Source organism: Bos javanicus, chromosome 7 (assembly GCF_032452875.1).
Source record: "Bos javanicus breed banteng chromosome 7, ARS-OSU_banteng_1.0, whole genome shotgun sequence".
NCBI lineage: Eukaryota > Metazoa > Chordata > Mammalia > Artiodactyla > Bovidae > Bos > Bos javanicus.
Genome location: NC_083874.1, coordinates 7,976,453 through 7,992,797, shown reverse-complemented (window position 1 = coordinate 7,992,797; position 16,345 = coordinate 7,976,453). Strand labels below are relative to the sequence as shown.

General features: G+C 53.7%; 1 protein-coding gene across 6 annotated transcripts; it reads right to left on the bottom strand.

Annotated features, from left to right (window-relative positions):
* Window positions 1–1,017: 1,017 nt before the first annotated feature.
* On the bottom strand, window positions 1,018–15,559 carry EPHX3 (epoxide hydrolase 3). 6 transcript variants are annotated; one of them, XM_061421802.1, is made up of 8 exons: window positions 14,677–15,553; window positions 13,473–13,849; window positions 13,184–13,269; window positions 12,593–12,750; window positions 12,366–12,494; window positions 11,012–11,115; window positions 10,796–10,932; window positions 9,173–9,485 (listed from the first exon to the last, which is right to left on the bottom strand). In XM_061421802.1, the coding sequence occupies exons 2-8, from the start codon at window positions 13,713–13,715 to the stop codon at window positions 9,407–9,409; spliced, it is 936 nt and encodes a 311-aa protein (XP_061277786.1). In that variant the 5' UTR covers window positions 13,716–13,849; window positions 14,677–15,553; the 3' UTR covers window positions 9,173–9,406. The 6 variants fall into 6 exon arrangements, with proteins under 6 accessions (XP_061277785.1, XP_061277788.1, XP_061277786.1 ...); XM_061421799.1 differs by having other exon boundaries at window positions 9,173–10,694; window positions 14,677–15,179; XM_061421800.1 differs by lacking the exon at window positions 9,173–9,485 and adding an exon at window positions 9,991–10,694 and having other exon boundaries at window positions 13,473–13,747; window positions 14,677–15,180.
* Between the last annotated feature and the right edge of the window lie 786 nt (window positions 15,560–16,345).

Below are 16,345 nucleotides of genomic sequence, written 5' to 3'. Positions count from 1 at the left end.
TGCCTGGGACATCCAGCTAGTTAGAAGGACCCTTTTGCTTCCTCCCCAAGCAGGAACTCATAGTAGATGTGTTCTTTTTAAAAATGCATTTCCTGGGGCTTCCCTGGTGGTCCAGTGGTTAAGAATCTGCCTTGCAATTCAGGGGACACAGTTTGATCTCTGGTCCCGGAAGATTCTACATGCCACAGGGCAACTGAGCCCATGTGCCGCAACTACCAAAGCCTGCTGGCTCTAGAGCCTATGCAATGCAACAAGAGAAGCCACCACAAGAAGAAGTCTGTGCATCATGATGAAGAGTAGTCCCCTCTCGCTGCAACCAGAGGAAGCCAGTGCACAGTGATGAAGACCCAGCACAGCCAAAAATAAAGATAAATAAATGTATTTCCTGGGAGTTCCCTGGTGGCCTAGGGCGAAGGATTCCAGGCTTTCACTTCTGCGGCCCTGGGTTCAGTCCCTGGTTAGGGAACTGAGATCCTACAAGCTGCACGGTGCAGCCAAAGTACATAAATAAATAAAAATTTTAAAATGCATTTCCTTCTAGCTATAGGGAATGCTGTACTATTTCCTGCACATGTCGTGGCTTTGCGCGTGCTGGTCCCTCCTTCTAGCATGCCTATTCACCTCCATTCCTGTACCCGGTAAATTCCTATTCTTTAAGATTTCAGCTCCAGGAAGTCCTCTCTGCTCCCCACCCCTGGCTTTCCTAGCATACTTTCACCCTACCACTTGGCTTGTCCACAAGGGGCTGGGAGTGTCTGTATCCTGCCTTTATCCCCTCTTCTATAATGGGGGCTCACCAGTGGCCAGACATCACACAACATGAGGTGGGCACTGAGGGGGTAACGTGGGAGGGAACTGGCTGAAGGAGTTGGCATGCTCAGTCCAAAGGAGCCACCACTGGGGGCCCAGACGACTCTCCTCAGTAACTTCTAGGTATCTGGGGGTCCTGAAAAGGGTCAAGTGGCCCAGGGGACAAAGGTAGAGACTTCAGTGCCTCCCCTGACCCCCCTGAGAAAGGATTTTCTGCTGCAATAGATGCCCTAATGGGTGCTGAGCTCCCCATCACAAGGAGCAACCAAGAACCTGGACACACATTTTGCTAGGCAGGAAGTCCAAAGTCTCCTACTCTGTTGACCCAATGATCCCTGGCCTGTGGCAGACAGAGACAGAGAGGAAGCAGTAATGATGAAAAAACAGGCTGAGTATAGCACAAGGGGAGTGAGGACAAAAAGAAGATACGTTTACAGAGCCCCTACTGTGCATCCTTCTCTTTTTCCCTTCCAATTATTTATTTACTTTCTTTTTGGCCGCCCTGGGTCTTCATTGCTGCATGCAGGCTTTCTCTAGTTGCGGTGCTCAGACTTCTCATTGTGGTGGCGTCTCTCGCTGTGGAGCACGGGCTTTACAGCGTGCAGGCTTCAGTAGTTTCAGCACACAGGCTCAGTAATTGCGGCTCATGGACTCTAGAGCTCAGGCTCAGTCGCGGTGGTGCACAAGCTTAGCTGCCCCGCGGCACGTGGGATCTTTCCGGACCATGGATCGAACCAGCGTCCCCTGCGTTGCAAACAGGATTCTTAAGCACTGAGCCACCAGGGAAGCCCTGTCAGTCCCTTTCTGAAGCCCCCAAATTCTGAGGACACCAACTCAGCAAGGCAGAAAGTGAGGGTCCCCGCTCCGGTTTTCCTCTGCCCTCCAGTCACAGTGGCAGGAATAGCCCAAGGTGTCTAGATCCCTGGGGGTCAGGACAGTCAGAGCAATTATTCCCATGGCTTTGCAGCAGGCAGACACCCAGTTCCCAACATGGTGGGGGTAGGGGTGGGTTTGAGCCGTCTCCCTTGCCCCTGCTGGTTGCCTTGGCCAGGGACTGCATTTCTCCTCAATGAGCTCAGTCCCCAGGGATGCAGGACCTGGGGCCAGGCCAAGACACAGCTGCTGGGCCCCGGCCCGCTGACTGGGAACCTGAGAATGTGCCCTTCGCTTATCCTCTTGGGACCACAGTCCTGTCCTCTGCATATGAAAACTGGGGCTAGGCCCTTACACCCAGGCTGTGGGAGCCTAACAAGAACCAGCAGGAGTGAGGGCCGCTGGGTTATGGGGCCTGGGCAATGGGGGGAAGGGATGGACCCCAGGGGTTGTGGGCTGCAGACCCAGCCAGCGATCCTGACCACTGCCTCCCTGGAGCCCTCTCATGCTCAAACCCTTCATGGCTTCCCATTGCCCAGAACGACATCTTCCTCACCAGTTTCTCTTCCCTGTTTCCCAGTCCTAGCTTTTTTTCTGGCTGTGTGCTGGGGCCTTGGCTGCTGTGCAGGGTTTTCTCTAGTTGCAACGTGCTGGCTTCTCATTGCAGTGGCTTCTCTTGTTGCGGAGCACACGCTCTAGGGCACTCGGGCTTCAGTTGTCGTGGTCCGTGTGCTTAGCAGTCGTGGCTCCCGGGCTCCAGAGCACAGGCTCTGCAGTTGTGGTGCACAGGCTTAGTTGCCCAGTGGCACATGAGATCTTTTGGTACCAGGGATTGAACCCATCTCCGTTGTATTAGCTGGTGGATTCTTTACCATGGAGCCACCAGGGAAGCCCTCAGCCTTTCCAGTTTTCACAATGGCTGTACCCACTGCCTGGAACACCTTACTCCAACTTGGGAGACTCCTGTCACCTGACAGCTCACTCTGGCCCTCCAGCTCTCCTCACCTTCGTTCAGTCATTTGACAAACACACACTGAGCAACTACTTCATGCCTGACCCTATTACAGGTAGAGGTGATGAAGACCGAGCAGGTTCCTGCCCTGATAGGGGAGACAGATAAGAAACAAGGAGGTAAACAAATAAGAAGCCTAGAATGGGACATGAGAGGTGAAGAGATTTCAGTGTAGGTGATGGAGATGGGAGTTGCTAACAAGGGAACATTAGAACTAAGACATGGGACTTCTCTTGTGGTCCAGTGGCTAACACCCCAAGCTCCCAATGCAGGGGGCCTGGATTCCATCCCTGATCAGGGAACTATGAATAGATCCCACATGCCACAGCTAAGGAGTTTGCATGCCACAACTAAGAGTTCGAATGCCACGATGAAGATCGAAGATCCTATGTACCGCAACTAAGACAGCCAAATAAATAAATAAATAAAAATATTTAGGGACTTCCCTGGAGGTCCAGTGGTAGAAACACTGTGCTTCCACTGCAGGGGGTGCGGATTCCATCCCTGGTCGGGCAAATAAGATCCCATGTGTTGCAGTGAGGCCAAAAAAATAAATGAATAAATATATTTATGTTATGTTCAGTTGCTCAGTCGTATCCGACTCTGCAACCCCATGGACTGCAGCATGCCAGGCTTCCCTGTCTTTCACCATCTCCTGGAGTTTGCTCAAACTCATTGAGTTGGTGATTCCATCCAACCGTCTCATCCTCTGTCACCCCCTTCTCCTCCTGCCCTCAATCTTTCCCAGCATCAGGGTCTTTTCCAATGAGTCGGCTTTTCACATCACGTGGCCTAAGTACTGGAGCTTCAGCTCCAGTATTAGTCCTTCCAATGACTATTCAGGGTTGATTTCCTTTAGGATAGACTGGTTTGAGCTAAAAGAACTGTGATCTGAAAGGAGGAGCTTTTCAGACTGTAAGCTGTAAGCCAGAGAGGCAAACAGTCTGGTAGCATGTTCCAGGTGGAAGGAAAAGAAAGTGCAAAGGCCCAGAGGAGAGAGGGGTGGGTGGCTAAGAGGAACAGCAAGGAGGCCAGGGTGCTGGGTGCAGAGTGAGCAAGGGGTAGGTGCTCAGGGAAACTGATGGGGGCCGAGTTCCAAGGGGCCAAAGATCTGGGTTTAAATGAAAAGCACAGTGGACACCACTGGAGGGGTTAGGCCGAGGGAAGCTGACCTGATCAAGGTTGGAAACGAAAAAAAAAAAGAAGAAAAAAAAAAGGTTGGAAACAATAACACCACCATTTCCTTTTTTTTTTAAATTTTTTTATTTGGCTGTGCTGGGTCTTGGTTGCGTCAGGTGGCATCTTCATTTCTGCGTGTGGGATCTTCAGTTGCGTCATGATGGATCTAGTTCCCTGACCAGGGATTGAATCCGGGCCCCCTGCATTGGGAGCGTGGAGTCTTTAAGCACTGGATCACCAGGGAAGTTCCAACACTGCTATTTCTTCTCCCAGGGATCCTTCCTTGCAGTTTCCCATGGGCTCTGCTGGCTCCCATGGCCTCTCTCAGTTCCACTCTGACCCTTCCCTGTGATCCTACCTGGCTCCCATAGCATTCTGAGCTCTGTGGGCCTCTGGCTTGCTCACTGCTGAATCCCTGATGTCTAGTATAGAGCCTGACACACAGTAGGTGAAATAACGGTCACCTGAATGAATGAATGAATATACCCAGCACGTGTCAGAGGAACAGCAGGACCCAGGTGCTGGGACTTGAACCTGCTCGAAACCAGTCCCTATCTGGACATGGACATGTCTGGCCTCAGTTAGACCAGGGCTCAGTCAGAGGGGGGCTGATAGGGCCTCCTGAAGGAGGAGTGGGTGGGAAGGCTTAAAGTGGAAGAAAGGGGAGTGAAAAGAAAGGAACTCACTTCCATCAAGCACCTACTGGCTCAACAGCTCTGGGCAGGGGAAGAAGGGAAGCCATACTCCCACCCTTGGTGGGGGATGGGCAGGCAGTGGTTTCCCTGCCTTAAGACCCTCCACTGGGTAGGACATCCCAATGGATGTCTTGGCCTCACAGGCTGTGTGGTCAGACCACTCCAACCTTCCTTGCCCAGGGCCTCACCCAGGACCCCATCTCTTCCAGCTCACCTCTGAACTAAGACACTCTGTGTGTGTGCGTGCGTGCATTTTTTAAGTTGCTTCAGTCATGTAAGACTTTGTGCGACCCTAGGGATTGTAGCCTGCCAGGCTCCTCTGTTCATGGGATTCTCCAGGCAAAGAATACTGGAGTGGGTTGCCATGCCCTCCTCCGGGAGATCTTCCCCGCCCAGGGATCAAACCCGTGTCTATTATGTCTCCTACATTGACAAGCAGGTTCTTTATGACTAGCATCACCTGGGAAGCCCCAAACACTCTGACACCCTTTATTACTTCCTTGCCGCCCCAGCTCCTGAAACTTGTCTTCCTTCTCCCCTGCAGGTGTGGCACTTGTCCCCCACCCATGCACTTTTCCTCTTGCTTCAGAGAAGGGGAGCATTCCCCCCACCTTGGCTTTTCATTACCTCTTTCTTTGGCCATAGGCTGAGGTCTCTTCTGTGACAAAGTGAAGTGTTAGTTGCTCAGTCGTACCCGAATCCTTGAGACCCTATGGACTGTAGCCCGCCAGGCTCTTTTGTCCATGGGATTCTCCAGGCAAGGATACTAGAGGGGGTTGCCATTTCCTACTCCAGGGGATCAAACTCGCATCTCCCGAGTCTCATCATCGAAGGCGGATTCTTTACCATCTGAGCCACCAGGGATTCTATGATAAAGTGAAACCTGCAGCAAACGCTCATTTCACATGCACACCCCTTCCCTGAGCTCATCTCTCTCCCCTGCATCTCTCCCCACTGCTTGCTCCATTCTTCCCCTTCTCCATTCTGCTCTACGCCCCAAGAGGCTGACCTCTACAGACTGTATCAATGGACATCCTTGTCCTCTGGCTTCCAAGTGGGTTTGGCCAATAGGAGGCACTGGCAGAGGATGAAGAGGTGGGGCAGGGGTTAGGGGGAGGGAGGAGGAGAAAACAGGATATTAATTCACTTGTATCTTTCCTGGTAGGGTCACCACTTCAGCTGACTGTATCACTGGACCAAAGGTCCTGTCCATACAATCCACAGGGTATTAAAGAGCAGAGAAATCATTTGGCCAACAAAAGTCTGTATAGTCAAAGCTATGGTTTTTCCAGTAGTCGTGTATGGATGTGAGAGTTGGTCCATAAGCACGGCTAAGTGCTGAAGAATTGATGCTTTTCAACTGTGGTGTGGAGAAGACTCTTGAGAGTCCCTTGGACAGCAAGGAGATCAAACCAGTCAGTCCTAAAGGAAATCAATCCTGAATATTCATTGGAAGGACTGATGCTGAAGCTGAATCTCCAATACTTTGGCCACCTGATGTGAAAAGCTGACTCACTGGAAAAGACCCTGATGCTGGGAAAGACCCTGTCCCCTGGGAAACAAGGGGGCAACAGAGGGTGAGATGGTTAGATAGCATCACCAACTCAATGGACATGAATCTGAGCAAACACCAGGAGATAGTGAAGAACAGAGAGCCAGATGTGCTTCAGTCCATGGGGTCGCAAATAGTCAGACACAACTTAGCGACTGAACGACAAACAACACTGAAACAACAAACCTCTCTCTGGGCTCTGCTAACATCCTTCCTTCCCCCTTCCTAGGCAGGGGGATCCGGAAGTGGTCATGCCTCTTCAGGGGTGCTCACTGGGGTTTGCTGCACTAACCCCTGTTGGTTTCCTCAAACCCTGCCCACTGTATATGGTCCCTATAGCAAATCTGTCTCAAATTGCTCCATTTGAATGTCAGTTGTTCCCTCCAGGCTCCCGACTGGGGTCCCCACTCTTCCCTCCCATCTCCACTTAACTGCATTCAGAGCATCCAAGTCTACTGTCCTCAGCCTGAATTCTCAGGTTTCCTCCCTCACAATCTGCATGGCTCAATCCTCCAAATCTCTCAGTAGCTTTTGATACCATGGGCTGTGCATGCCTCTCTTCCTTGACCTCCTCCCCCACCATTTCTGGGGCATCACCCTTGCCTACTTCCTCTGCTGCCTAACCCTAACCCCTCCTCCTTTGCCTGTCTCTTAGATGCTGGGGGCTCCCAAGTCTTGTTTGTTCTCCACTCTGTTCTGGGGAGGCTTCATTCTCTCTCCCAGCTTCAGTGCCCTTTTGCCTCACCAAACATGGATGCTTGCTGGATTATCTTTGAGTGAGTTATGTTGCGCAGTCATGTCCAACTCTTTGCAACCCCGTGGACTGTAGCCCACCAGGCTCCTCCGCCCATGGGATTCTCCAGGCAAGAATACTGGAGTGGGTTGCCATTCCCTTCTCCAGGGGATCTTCCCGACCCAGGGATCGAACCCAGGTCTCCCACATTGCAGGCAGATGCTTTAACTTCTGAGCCACCAGGGAAGCCCATTATCTTTAAGGATAAGCCCAGGGATTATCTTTATCTTTAACCTATTAGATGCTTCCAGGTTCCTGCCTCAGGGGTCCCGCTCCCTCAGGTTGAATATGCCGCAAACGTGCTTCTGGTCTTCTCTGGGATTCTACTCCTCCTTCGAGTGCCTGGACTTCATCCTCTATTGCCTGGACCACACCCATTCTCCTTCCAGGCCTCCCCACCTTCAGTCTTCCCCCTCTGGTCCTGCCCCCTTACCAGCTCCCAAGTAATATTCCAGACATGCAGATCTGTCTGGGACCCTTCCCTGTGGCCCTGGTCGTACTGGAGATGTGGCTCCTGGCCTCGTGTTGGAATCATTTTGCATTCCCACGTCTTCCCATCCCAAACCTTCCTCCCAGTCCCACAGAAATGCTAAATGACTTGTGCACGGGAGGTTTCTGTGGACTGGAGCACATTCCAGCAGGATTCAGCTCTAAGGCCGCCTCCTCCAGGTAGGTGCCCATCCCATCCCCTCGCCCCTAGTCCCTCATTCCACTGGGGTCTGACCACATAGGGCTGGGAGAGTCTGCCCGGCTGTATCTCCCCTGTCCGTCCACTGGTGCAGGACCACGTATTACAGTTGGTAGCAAGGACATGTTGGAGAAGGCAATGGCACCCCACTCTAGTACTCTTGCCTGGCAAATCCCATGGACGGAGGAGCCTGGTGGGCTGCAGTCCATAGGGTCGCTAAGAGTCGGACACGACTGAGCGACTTCACTTTCACTTTTCACTTTCATGCATTGGAGAAGGAAATGGCAACACACTCCAGTGTTCTTGCCTGGAGAATCCCAGGGATGGGGGAGCCTGGTGGGCTGCCATCTATGGGGTCACACAGAGTCGGACACGACTTAAGTGACTTAGGAGCAGCAGCAGCAACGACATGTACACGAGTGGGTGAGCGAATGAATGAGTGAATGATAAGTGAGTAAACGATGGAAGGTGATCTGGAGACGGGAGTCCGGAGCAGGAAGAGGGTGACTCGGTGTCTGGGAGGGGCCTCAGTCAGAGTCCAAAACCTCCGGGTGTCGGCTCCTCCTCAGCTCTAAGAAAGACGCTCCCGGATTGGCTCAGGCTGAGAGAGGCGGGTTTTGGCCAAGCCTCTAGTTGCTATTGGCTCACTTGCCAGGACTCTGCCCAATCAACCCGATCGCCTCTCCCCTCTGCCCACCACACCGCCCTTCGCCCGCCAGCAGCCGCGGAGGCGTAAGACGGCGCCTTCTCGTTACCCTGACAACCGTCTGCGGACCCCCTCCCCCGTCGCCCTGGCAACTGTTCCAGGCCTCCCGTCAGCCTTCTCCTGGGCCCCTCTGGTCACCCAGACAACCTCTACCCGTTCCGGTTAACCATCAGCCCTTTCCCCGTCACCCTAGCAACGGTCACCAGACCCACGGCCAACCCTGCCCGCCCCCCGCCCCCGCGACACACCGTCTTCATCCTGCACACAGGCTTCCTCGACCTAAACCTTAACTAAGGTCCCGGGCTCCCTCTTCCTCTCGTTCATCTTCCTGGCCCCTCGATTGCGGCGAGGAAGAGTAGAGGGAGGAGGTGGAATGGGTGGGGTCTGGGGGTCCCGGCTCAGATGGGGCTAACAGACCATCTGGTTCTGAGGCTGTGCGCGGCTCTGGGCCTATCTCCTCGCTCTCACTCTTGCGTGAGAAGTTCAGCCGCCACAGGGAGCTTCTCAAAATGCAAACCATGTCCCTCCCCTGCTGAAAACCCTCCCTGGCTCCCCTTGAGAATCAGATCCGAACTCTTTGAAGCCCCTGGCGGTCTGGCTGTGGCCTCTTCCTCGAGCCTGCCCCCTCGCTCCACCCTAGCAGGCACTAATCTCCACACTGTTTGCTACTCCAGTAGCCCAAGCATACCCCAGCCTCTGACCTTCCTGTTACTGCTTCCCACTCCCTGAAACGAAAACCTTTCCTGGGACTGGTCACACACCCACGTTGCTCTTTCTGCCTCTTCTCTGTTAACTCCAGAAGGGGGCCTGTGTCCTTGAATACACTCTATCCTCAGGGCCTAGAACAGCTCCTGACACATATGATGAGTGAAAGGATTTTTATGCAGGGGACAAAGGAGGACAGAGCGGATAACCAGCAGGCAGGCTTTGGCTAGGCAGGCCCATCCCGGAGATAAAAGTGAAAAAGTAAAAAGTGTTAGTCGCTCAGTCATGTCCAAGTCTTTGTGACCCCATAGACTGTAACCCACTAGGCTCTCTGTCCAGGAGATTCTCCAGGTAAAAACACTGGAGTGGGTTGCCATGCCCTTCTCCAGGGGATCATCCCCAACCAGGGATCAAATCCGGGTCTCCTGCATTGCAGGCAGATTCTTTACCATCTGAGCCACCAGAGAAACCCCTGGAGATAAGAGAAAGGTATTAATATTTCTGAGACCCTCAGACTGATTCATCACACTGCTACAAGTCCTGACAGTGTTCCCAGAGGCCAGGACAAGGCCTAGGGAGATAAAAGTTAATGCTGTGACCGGCTTGGGGCTGGATAGTTCACCTTTGATGTGTATGATCTTCACTTGGAGGCTGGAGCCAAGAGTCCCCAGGAAGAATCAGCAGAAATTCTGGTTAATTTGGAGCAGAAGAGTCCAGGAACTGGGGAGGCAGGCCAGACACCCCAGATGGCTATTTAGGGAGCTGGTCCCTTCCTGTGCTGAGTCCACAATCTTACTTATCCTAACAGAGCCAAGAGCTGTTTTCCCATAGATCTGAGACAGAGATCCCAGGGATCTTTCCCAGGCTGGGGCGGGAGAATTTGACCTCATAAGGCCAGGAGTCATGACCGGGAGGGAGATCATAGGAGTTTACCCAGGGCCTGGCTGGAGAGGAGGACCTCCACCTGCCTGTGTGAGTGAGGAACTAAATTTTTCATCTTTATTTAATTTTAATTAACTTGCATTAACATGGAAGTAGCCAGACGTGGCTACAAGTACTGTATTGGACAGAGCAGCATTTAGCTGAGGACTCCAGACTGGCGGTGGAAGCCAGGGACAGAAAGGTCATAGTTCATGGTCAACGCAGCTCTGGGCTTTGACTTTGGCAAGATGGGTGGGGCCTCATGGAAAGGAGAAGTAGGACACTCGTATCTAGCTCCCCAGAGAGGCACACCTGGTTCCCAGGGGTCAAAGTGCTTGCTCACACGTGCATACATGCCTGCCTGTATGTGAGCATATGAGGGTGGTGTGCCTGAGGGTATCCACAGAAGCACTTGTGTGCAGTCTAGGAATTCCATCCGTGTGCATCAAGAGTCCATCCGTATATATACAACCTGGGACCATGCAAGCCAGTATGAGAACTCCTGGGTGCATGCAAGCCAGTGAGCTAGGGCCATCAGTCCAGCAGATCTTGCAAGAAGGCCCACATATACTGGTGCATTTCCACAGGGTTGGTCTGGGGGATCCAGTGCCCCATGCCTGGCAGGATGTGGGCTTCGAGCCGGCCTGGCACAAAACGGCTGCTGATGGCCTCTACCAGCCCTTGCTCAAAATAGGGGTCCTTCTCCCCCCATAGCAGCAGTGTGGGTGTGGCCAGCTCCTGGGGCTCCAGGGGGAAGGTCCTATGATCAAGACAGACAGACAGACAGGCAGAAGGATGGCTGCCCCACCCCCACCCCCATGCCCACAACTCTCCTGAGCCTGTCAGGCCCTGGGTCCTCACCTGAAGATGTTTCGATAGTAGTTGAGGGGCCCGGTGAGGCCACCAGGCTGTGAGAAGTCATAAAGGAAGGCTTCAAGTTCACTGGGGGTCAACTGTGGAATGCCCCTCTTGCGGTGGGTGAGGGTGGTCTTCAGGATCTGGGCATAACAACAGGACGCCGGCTTCAGTCCCAGCCCACGACCTTCCACCCAGCCCTGGGCCTTCACCCTACTGCACCTGGAAGTCAGACATGGATAGCAGCTTCTCGGGCAGCCAGGGAAGCTGGAATAGGAACACGTAGTTGGAACGGAAGAACTGGCCGATGTGGTGCAAAGAGTAGTCTAGGGTAGGGAGAGGGAGGCAGGTGTGAGGCCTGGGTTTCTGCAGGCCCCACACCTCTGCACTTGACACACACCCAGATCGTGCACACAGATATGCCAAGACTCAGGAATACCATGGCTGCCTGCCTGAGCCTGTGGGGACACTCAATGGTTCTCTTGGCCAGGGAATAAGCTTGTCTCTCTCCTAAGTGGCCACTGTACCCACAGAATGGGGGCACTTTCCTCCACAGTCCCCAGGAGCTCCCTGAGCCACTGGCGTGCTCCCCCTGCCATGTCTGAATGCGTTTCTCCTGCCTCATTCAGCTAACATTTATTGACCACCTACTGGCCCTGTTCTAGACTCTGGAGATATAGCAGTGAATGGAACAGACAAAACCCTCTTGCCCTCAGGAAGCTGGAGATGGAGACAGATAAGAAACAACAAAAAAAGAAAGAGAGATAATACAGCTCTGACTACAATTCTGGGATTTAAAATTAGGTGATGTGATGGACACTTGGTGGCCAGAGAAATGACATCTCAAATGTTATTGTAGTTGCTTCTGTTTCCCCAACTGGACCATGGGATAATAACATTTTCATAAGCCCAGGAGGCTTGTGTAGGTTACTCTATGCAGGCTCCTTGTCAAAGCAATTGTAGGGCCTTTCCTGGTGGTCCAGTGGTTAAGAATGCACCCTGCAATGCAGGGGGACATGGGTTCAATTCCTGGTCTGGGAAGATCTCACATGCTGTGGAATAACAAAGCCCGTGTACCACAGCTATTGAGCCTGTGCTCCAGAGCCTGGGAGCCACAACTCCCAGGTGCTACCAGGGCAGCACCTCTGCATGACGCCCACATGTGACAACTACTGAAGCCCACACACCTAGAACCCATGCTCTGCAACAAGAAAAGCCACCACAATGGGGAGCCTATGCACCACAACAAAGAGCAGTCCTTGCTCATGGCAACTAGAGAAAGCCCACGTGCAGAAACGATGACCCATCACAGCCAAAAATAAAATAAATAAATAGTAGATCTTGGGGGGAAAAAAAGCAATTGTAACCTGTAAGTGCTCACAAAAATGTGGATTACTCCTTGGTGTACTGTCATGGATTATAGATTGACAGCACCATGGGGGAAGGAAGCCAGGTTTACCGTTGTGCCCCCAGCCCCTGGAGTGGTGACCAGGATGGATGGACATAGAAGTGCTGACACAGACATATACACCCCTTCACACAAGCACACTCCAGCATCCAGGACTCCCCGACACACCTTGGTACACTGACATGGGGGCAGCACTGACCACTACCATTCGCTCCACCAGGGATGGGTAGTAGATGGAGAAATTCCAGGCTAGGAGTGCACCCCAGTCATGGGCCACGAGGATACACTTGGAATAACCTGGCGGGGAAGTCAGAGGAAACTGTGTAAGTGAGATGTCAGGTAGAGGTGAAGCAGGGGTGAGGGGGGCCAGGGCTGGGACGGGGGCACCTCCCTACCCAGGCCCAGAATGACATCCTGGATATCTGCCATCAGTAGGTCTATGGTGTAACAATCCACATCCTTTGGCGCATCGGAGGGGCCGTATCCCCGCAGGTCCACAGCCACCACGTGGAAGCGGCTCTGAAACTCCCGGAGCTGGTAGCGCCAGGAGAACCTGTTAGGCGGGCCAGGGAGGGAGGTTGAGTCAGGGTACCAGGGCAGCCACCTCTGCATGATGCCCAGCAGGGACCCTGGGGTGACCCCCACTTTCCTGCCCAGGACTTCGCAGAAGGGAGGATGGGGAACCACAGCAGGTCAGCTGCGCCCTGGATTCTGGACAGCCTCAACATGGATATTTCTTCGTCCCATCCCTTCAGGGCCTTCTGTCTCCATCTATCTCCGTTTGGACTCCTGTCCTCCAGTCTAGGCCCAATATACTTTGCCTTAGGGGCTCCCAGTCTACCCAGCCCTTGTCTCCGTCTCCTCAGTGCTCTAGTGGTCCAAGCTCCACACCTCCCGCCCCACCCCACCCCTCCCGCCCGCCCGACCCCACCCCTTCCTCGCGCATCCGGTCCTGTGCGTCCCAGGACCCTGGGCCTCCGACATACCAGTTCTCAGGGAAGCCATGCAGAAACAGCATGAGGGGCCCTTTGCCGCGTCCAGCGGAGACATAGTGCAGGCGCAGGCCCGAGCTCTGGAGGAGGGCACAGTCTGAGACCTGGGAAACCCCTCTTCCCCGGGCTTGAACACCTCCCTTCTCCCAGGTCACATGCGTACTCAGACTTGGATTCAACCATTTGCCACTCCGCACCAATCCAACACGGGCCGGCCTTCCAGGATCCTTGAACCTCGAAAGCCCGGTGACGGCGCCCCCTTCCGCACCCCCGTCATGCTCACCCTGAGAATAAGGAAGCAGTGCTCTCCCAGCGTGGGGTCGCTCAAGCAGACCGGTGGGGTGTGCCGGGGGCGCCCCAAAAAACCGCGTCGCGGCCGGCACATCACGTGTGTGAGCGCAATGCAGCCATAGACAGCTGCAGCCACCAGCGCCGCCGAGAACACGAGGCTCCACATAAAGGCACGAAGCAGCTTCAGAGTGAGGCGCGAGGGCGCCAGTAGCGCCGTCACCACCAGCTCGGGCATGGCTCCGCGTCCCGGGACTACCGCGTTGCCGTCTGGGGTATGGGCGAGGGGTGCGGGCTGCAGCAGCGAGGCGGGATCTGGGCTGGCGAGCCCGCCGCCTTTGGTTTGGAGCCCCTCCGTGTCGTCGGGCTTTGCTGAACGCACCGAGAGAAGAGGCGGACGGCTCAGACCGAAACTGCCATGGCTTACAACTCAACCAAGTGCTAGATAAACACCTGGGCGCGACAGTGGCAGGGAGCAAGGCTCGAGGTGCGGGGGAGGAGGCTGCGAGGACGAGACTCAGGTGGTTGGGGTGGAACCTTGGGGAGAAGGGATGCTAAAGACTCGGGCTGTGGGAGGGATCTAGAAAGGCTTAGGCGAGTCTTAAGGGGCGGGGGTCTAGTAGGACGACGGAGTTGGCTGGGTGATCGGGTGAGGGGGGCCCGATCTAGAGGGAGACTGGGGTCTGGCCTGAACAGAAGACAGCAGGCGCTGTGGGTGAAATGGGCGGGGTCTGGGGCAAAGGGGCGGGGCAATGCAGGGTAAGTGCAACCTACTAGCTGGAAATGTGGGCCCCAACTAGGCCTAAGAACCTTATATGGGCTAGGGGCGCGGCTTAGGAGGCCGGGAATGAGGATGGAGCCTAGAGAAGGCGGGCCCTAAGTTGGGCGGAGAAGCCCCGAGGCAGGGTCTGGATGGTTTCGGTGAGAGGGATGGACCAATGAGCTGGGAGTCGGCCTGGTTACGGGCCAATGAGGCGGGCCGGGATCGGAACCTAATATGGCGGGTCAGGCGGGCCCGGAAGCGGAAGAAGGGGGATAGGCAGTGCCATGGCGAAGGTTAGGAGGGAATCGCGGGCTGTCGCCGCGGCCCAAGGAGGCCTCGGGAGCTCCTGCCGCTACCCTCATCTCCCAGGAGCTCCCCTCCCTGGAGCGCGCGATCCTCCCCTCAGTCTGACTCCAAGGGACCTGGCAGTACCTACACTAAGCTCTGGTTCCAACGGTGGTCCAGCCGCCCAGACCCCGCGCCGGCTCCAGTTGGTCCAGCGGATCCGTTGGCCCCCCCCTGCACGCCTGTGATTGGATAGCGGCGGTTATTGACGTGCAGGCTACAGGTCCAGCCCCGGAGCCAATCCGCAGTTGTTGAGACCGGGACTCAGCCAGTGAAGACCAGAGCTTAACTCCTAGAGGGCAGGCCCGGCCCGGGCCCTGGAGAACCGGACTGGTCGAATCACTGGGACTCTGGTCAAAAGAGGAAACAGAGCAGGGAGGGTTGGACGAGAAGCCCGGCAGGGTAGCTTCTTCCTCCTCCAGTTTTGCAATCTTCCTCCCAAGATCCTAAACATTTCAAAGTTACTCATTACTTAACCGTGATAATAATCCTATTAAGTGTAGATACTATCACCTTCCCGTATTATAAACCAAGAGCCTGAAATTCGAGTATTAAGTCATTTGCCTGAAGCCTAACAGCTGACTCAACAGCAATCAAGGACTTGAGAAAAACAGCAGTCTTGGGCTCCACCTCTTCCTCCAACCAGAGGCAGCCTTTGGGATGACTTTCGATATTTATTAATAGCTATCTCTAAATGTGTTTATGTGGTTTTATCTTTTGATTACCAGTTTGGGGCATTGACTATCATTGTCACCACCACTGCAGGAGCTGTATCCATGTTTAGTTTTCCTACTGGTTTCCTCTAACTTTACCCCATTTTGTCACCTCTCATCTTTCCTCACAAGGACTTTTGTGGTGACTTAGTGGCAAAATCTGCCTGCCAATGCAGGAGATGCAGGTTTGACTCCTGGGTCGGGAAGATGCCCTGGAGAAGGAAATGGCAACCCACTCCAATGTTCTTGCCTGGGAAATCCCATGGACAGAGGAGCCTGGTGGGCTACAGTACCCAGGGTCACAAAAGAGTCAGACACGACTTAGCTACTGAACACCATCATCAAATCTCCCATCTACCAGTTAACCTTGCCTTTGTATTGTCAAAGCTGCTCAACATTATATTTGTCCTGGCACCATATTAAGTTCATAGGTCCCTATTTATTTTTTTTAATCAAATACTGCAGTAGTGATTTAATCAGTATAAAATTTTAAGAGCTTTAGATCTGTAATAAAAAATCCAAATTTGGGGAAGGAAGGGCAAACTTTAAAACAGCAGCCAGTAGAGAAGGGCTGGGGATGGTGTGGGCGAGTGAACAGGCACCTCAGAGCTGTGGGGACGTGTTATCGACCACTGTCAAACTAGTTTCCTGGTTTCTCATGGAAAACATTTTATACACCTGGTTTTTTCCTTTTATACGTAAGGTCAATCAGTGTTCAGATAGGCCCATTCCTTGTTTTTCTTGCTGATATTACCACACAGGTGCCTATTTAAGGGAAATCTGGTTTATGTGGTTCTGCAGAAGAGCCTGGTAGGTTGCAGTCCATGGGGTCGCTAAGAGTCGGACTTGACTGAGCGACTTCACTTTCACGCATTGGAGAAGGAAATGGCAACCCACTCCAGTGTTCTTGCCTGGAGAATCCCAGGGACGGGGGAGCCTGGTGGGCTGCCATCTATGGGGTCACACAGAGTCGGACACAACTGAAGTGACTTAGCAGCAGCAGCTTCAGTAAACAGTTCATTTCAGGGCCCAACAGAGATCTATGAT